General features: G+C 29.4%; 1 protein-coding gene across 1 annotated transcript in view; it reads right to left on the minus strand.

Annotated features, from left to right (window-relative positions):
- LOC100161327 (1-phosphatidylinositol 4,5-bisphosphate phosphodiesterase gamma-1) overlaps positions 1-3,656 on the minus strand; it is a 10,264-nt gene extending 6,608 nt beyond the window's left edge. The window contains exon 1 of the mRNA XM_029486421.1: positions 3,636-3,656. Coding sequence (XP_029342281.1) covers positions 3,636-3,656 — 21 coding nt within the window. The remainder of the gene's footprint in view (positions 1-3,635) is intronic.
- Between the last annotated feature and the right edge of the window lie 2,156 nt (positions 3,657-5,812).

The raw sequence follows: 5,812 nt of genomic DNA on the forward strand, positions 1-5,812 counted from the left end.
CTTTATTGTATCTAAAAATATTATGAAAATATGCGATATATCACGCATTATTACTGTTTCCTCATACATGCAGTTATACATTTTTTACTACGAGTTAGTACCTACCTAACTGTATAAGATTTTTGATATTGGTTGTGAATATAAGTCAGGTATAATATTATATACTCACAACGATATTATAATACTTAGTAGGTAAATATTATAAGACAATACGTAAGTAGTGCCGTAGTAGCGAACATTTTTTTTTTTAAATTTTATAAAAAATCATCGTGGGGTTCTATGTTTAGAACGAAATACCGTTTAATGAGTGTGGATGGTGAAGTAATGAGGATTTAATTCAAAGCAAGACCATTTTTTGGTTTTTAATTAAATGATACGTGCGTCGTGCATATTAACATTTCGCTAAGATATAAAATAAGACGTTAGACGACGGCGGCAACGGGAATCGTCTTTTGCGCAAATAACTTCTATATTGGTTTTTGTTTCAATGTGATATTATATGCAATTTTTTTTAAACCGTCGCTCACACTACACTATCGAGAATAAAAACGCACCAGATTTACGTATAAAACCAGTTTTGCCCGTGGTCGCCTGGTGCGTTCTTATTCTGGATAGAGTATAAGTAAAATAGTTCGTTTTTCATATGCCACTTTGACAGTGCTTCTCACGGGATAAGAGCGATTGCCGATTAAGATATTATTACGATTAAAGATAGATACAATTCATATAGATTATAGACAAGTAGTTTTTTTTTACATTTAGAATGCGAGTAGGTACCTTGTACATCGTACAGAATTTATGTAATCTTAAATTATAATTTATTTGTTATCATCCAAAACTATCGTAATTTGACAGGAATTAACGTTATTTAGACTATATTGGAAACATGATTAAGATATTAAATTTAATCATTGAACCCATCTAATTTGTAAATTATATATTTTTATTATCCTACTAGTTTCATACGTGGCACGATACCAGTGCAATACCTCCTACATTAAACGATTGTATAATAATATAATTAATATGATTAAAATGTGTACCTAGTAATAAAAAACAAAATATTAAATTCTACTATGTGATGATTAAATAAATGTACATACTTGATAAATTACATTTTTTTAATTTAAAAATTCTTAGGGCATTAATGTTTATTAACTTGACCCTATTTCATAATGTTGTTCCGTATATTATTATAAATTAATATAACATATTATATTCGTTACGTTAAAAACAAAGGTACCTCGTACTTGTAGGTACTTCAGAGTTTCCGAATAAGTAAAAATGACAATATTTCAACTATCTTATTAGATAGGCACCTATTTATACCATGTGTGTGATTTGATGCAAATTTCTACTTGGTTATGTTCAAATTAAATTGCACTGTTTTCGAAACAACATATTGTGGTACACTGATACGTGTGTGGTACGCGTTCGAATGTATTAGACTATCTTAGCTGTGAACAAACAACGGCATGAGGCATCGATCAAAAACGAATTATGGTTACGCGTTATTGGGGTTTGAAGAGAGGTGGGTGGAAATAAAAAAAATTGCATGTACACAGCAGAGGATTTTTTTTTAGCAGGCTCGTATTGGACTTGCTTTCGAGTGTTTCATACTCACCGAAAATCACGATCAACGTGTAATATTCTTTTGAAAAATAGATTATATTGTTAATCTAGAAATATTTTGATCGGAAATCCGCGCCTGAATGTAATCTTTGAAACTTGAATACGACGGAAATGTTTTTGTTGGATAAAACCGGTAGTATTCGATATATTATTATGTATACTATTTTAACCAAAAATGATATTACGGCAATGGTGCATGGCGTAATGTCGTAACTTGCAGACAGCTGTAACGCATACAATATTTAATTTAAAAAAAAAAGTGGGTAAGAAATCGCTCTGCTGTACAGTAGGTTACAAGTGGGTCAATGTATAATGGATTGTATTAAACTTGAATTCAATGATATAATATCAATGTATAAGAAAAACGATTGTGAGCGGAGACGGTTTGTCAGTCTGGATTTTTTATATTGTTATTATTTATTATAGCCTTTAAATTAAATTAATATTATAATAGGTATTCAATTTTTTTATTCGTTGCTATGGGTGGTACACAAATCGTTAGATATTAAAATCTAATTTTTAGCGGATTTTTGTAATTTGTCGGTAGTTTTTCGTGTGGCATTAAGTAACTATAAAGAAAATCGAAAAATGACCTCTTTAAAATACCATCTTGATCCAATTTGCTAAAATATAAGGTACTATATGTTGAAATCGAAGCACTCCTTCTGGTAGAAATTTTGTATACAGGATATTAAAAAAAAAAAATAACCACTATTGTAAAACCAATAGGTTCCTCGCTCCGCTCAGAATCTAAAATTACGTGTCATTGCTCATATTTTGTATTATTATTCAAATTTGTTTATATTTAATTGTGGTCAAAATAGATGTATAGGATTTTTCGACTATTAATATTATAGCATTAATACTAAAAGATTATAGATTCTATTTATATTTAAAAATACATTGGTGATAAGTACTGATAACTAAAAAGTACCATTAATTCATATTCTTTGCAATGAATTGTGTACAGTATTCATAAAATAGTAAAATAATATTATTAATTAATGTATACCTATGTATTGACAAAATAAACAATTTTATAAAAAATGCGGCAACATTAAATTATTTGTGTGGTTACACCACCATACTTCCTCTTTTGTTTAGCCAAATTTTGTTTCCTAAGATCTAAGAAACACACATTTAATTCAGAACAAAAAGTTCTAATTAGGAAAAAAATATACTTATAATTACTAAAAGTTGCTATCTGTAAAACTTTTTGCTTTTTTGGTTCTCAACTGAAATTGTTTACATATTATTACACCTTCTTTTACGCTAAGTTTTTCATAAAACAAAAAAATATGTCAAGATAATAAAACCTACGCAGAACAACTTTGATAATATTTTGATTTGATAATCATTACAAATTATTCATTTCGAAAGAAGATAATACTACAGTTAGAAGTTTAAAATTGCTTTCATGAACATTTTGATATTTCTAGATAACAGTTTTTGGTTCTGAGCCCAATTTATAATACTATACGGGAAATGTGGGGAATCCTGGCATTCTATTAAAACGGTTGGTATTTATCGCCGGAAATATGAAATTTTTAAATAATTATTCATATCTCATTGGTTTGTACGGGCAAATAAATTATGTTGTTGAGTTTTGCAAAAATGTTAAAGCTATTGAAACTATATTGTACAACTACTCGTGGTCCAAATCATATATTTTAAGTTTATTATTTATAATGGGCAGGTATTTCATATTGGTTTCATATAGATTTCATATATTTGATGAATGATAATATTATAGTGGTCACCTGTTGTTAATTCCTCATCTGCAACTGTCAACATATTACAGATTGTAAATACGTCATTCATTAATAATATTATGATATAGGTACCTCTATTTTTATAACATCGACATTTCTAAATTTCCAAAATATACAAATCTAAGAGTTTTGTTCTGGTTACCTAAATTTGAACTTACACATATCTATTACCAACATACCTATAGTTGTTATGGATCACGTGATTTTGAATATTAAATAATATGATCTTACCTGAAAGTGGGACAGGTTCATCTTAAGTTACACTCATTGAAGGGAAAACGGATTTCCACATAGGTAGCGGACAACTACAGTAGGGGCGGCACTGGCCATTGAATAATAGCTAATAAGTAGGTAATATATTCACTTAAAAGTAGGTAATTAAAGGATCTCGTCAGATGGTTTGCTGTAGGATCTTACAAAATTTCTTAAACGGACTTTAGACAGCTTTCTAGATTGTCGAGGCACTTTGGAGATAGGTCGTAAAACCACAGACTAGTCTTGGGCAATTATTTGGATAATTTCAGGTTGGTCGTGACATCACTCAAGAATCTAAGAAATTTTTGAAGTCGTACATGCACAATAACTATTGTCGTAAAAGTTTAATAAACAAACACTCTTAATATTGATAAACAATTGCGTTCATCATTTTTAACGAACGACAGATTATCCCAAAACATAAGAGTGTCCGGTGTCCCCTTTACAACTAAAAAAAAGTTCCCAGAGTAGTGTCAAAGCGCCACGCTTATGGTAGACTATGTCATTTTATTAAATATTATGTGGTTTGCTTGTTATTATAAACGATATGCAAAGCTGCTGGACAGATTTGTACATCAAAATGTCATGGAAGTGATTCGTATTGCAATATAATATCTATATAATATAATATAATATAATTGTTATTTTAAATGTTAAATTAAAAATATATACTTACAAAATTGATTTTTTCTTTACTTAGTTTGTAGTTAAAATTAAATAAAACTCGAAATATTATTTCATATTATTTTACTTTCCACACAAGATATTGGTAATTTTTTTCATTGTCCGGGGCCATATGTGATAATTTCTGAACTGCTCGCCTACATCAGGTAACTTATATTATGTTCCATATTATATTTTCCAAGCATTTTATAAAATGCCTGGTTTTCTTGTTTGCCCATAACACATATATATTTGATGAGAGAAATTTTTTTTGTATTTTGTTCGACCCCCTGACAATTAATTATCTTCAGTTTTTGTCAGAAATCTAGGACATTCCGATTTCTGGGTTTATCAAATTAATACCGTATCCAATTCATTTTGGTTAACGAGATAACGTCTACTCGTCTACTCTAGTCCAACGCATCCCGATATTCACTCCGTCAGTCCAGAAAGATTGTCTGTCTCATCATCACTGGAAAATAGCACCGTCTGTTTTGATGGCACAGTGTTTAGGCTGTCCCAGTTTTTTGCCCACCCTTCAGTTTCTTTATTGATGGAAAATACGATGACACATGAATAATCTTGAAGGAGTAATAGCGTTTTTCGCTCGAGTGCTCCAAGTTTCTTATTGACTTACGTCGAAATTGCAATTTACTACGGAAAATCATAGTTGGCCTGGCAAGACTTAGGTGACTAACACAAATTGCTTTTGGTCGATTTTTGTTTAACGTCAATGACCTATGATTTCTAAAAATTTACAAATAATTTTACTCGCCGTAAAACTACAAGCATTAGGTATAAGTTTTAAATCGATGTATACGTTTCTTCTTCAAATCCAAGTGCAAATATTACCTATTTACCTACACTATGTGTAAATGAGCTCCGGAATATAGTATCTATACTAATACTAAATTGTTGATTAGATAAACCTACTTTTACCAAGCAAGTCATTACAATAAATAAATAATATAGGTATATCATAATATTAGGTATATTGAGTCACTTATTACGAGATTTATTTAAATATCACTTGTTTTATCTATTTTTTGTCTTAAAATTGTGGTTCAAAACATTGAATATCATATGATTATGAAAATACATTACGTGTTACGACTAAATAAGGAAACATCATGACACATAGCTTAAAACTAGACATTAAACAAAACGATAAGTCCTTTGCTAAATAAGAAACATTAGCTTGAGAAAGTTAATAAATCATTTGATGCGAAGCACAGATAAATCCGATTATACCAGTAATAACTTGCATTATTATTTATTACTACTGGACTTGTTGGGGGTCACATTCATTTTAAGGACTGTATATTATCATTAGGATAAAAAATATGTTAAAGATAAAATAGTTTCACACAATATTATTTCAACAAAATAAATGGGCACATAATATTATTTTTAGTTTAATTTCTATTAAAATTATGTGTTTGTTAATTATTATACGTAATTGAGCGTTACGATTGGTCGATATCTAACTA

The sequence above is a fragment of the Acyrthosiphon pisum genome, chromosome A1 (genome assembly GCF_005508785.2).
Source record: "Acyrthosiphon pisum isolate AL4f chromosome A1, pea_aphid_22Mar2018_4r6ur, whole genome shotgun sequence".
NCBI classification, from domain to species: Eukaryota; Metazoa; Arthropoda; class Insecta; order Hemiptera; family Aphididae; genus Acyrthosiphon; species Acyrthosiphon pisum.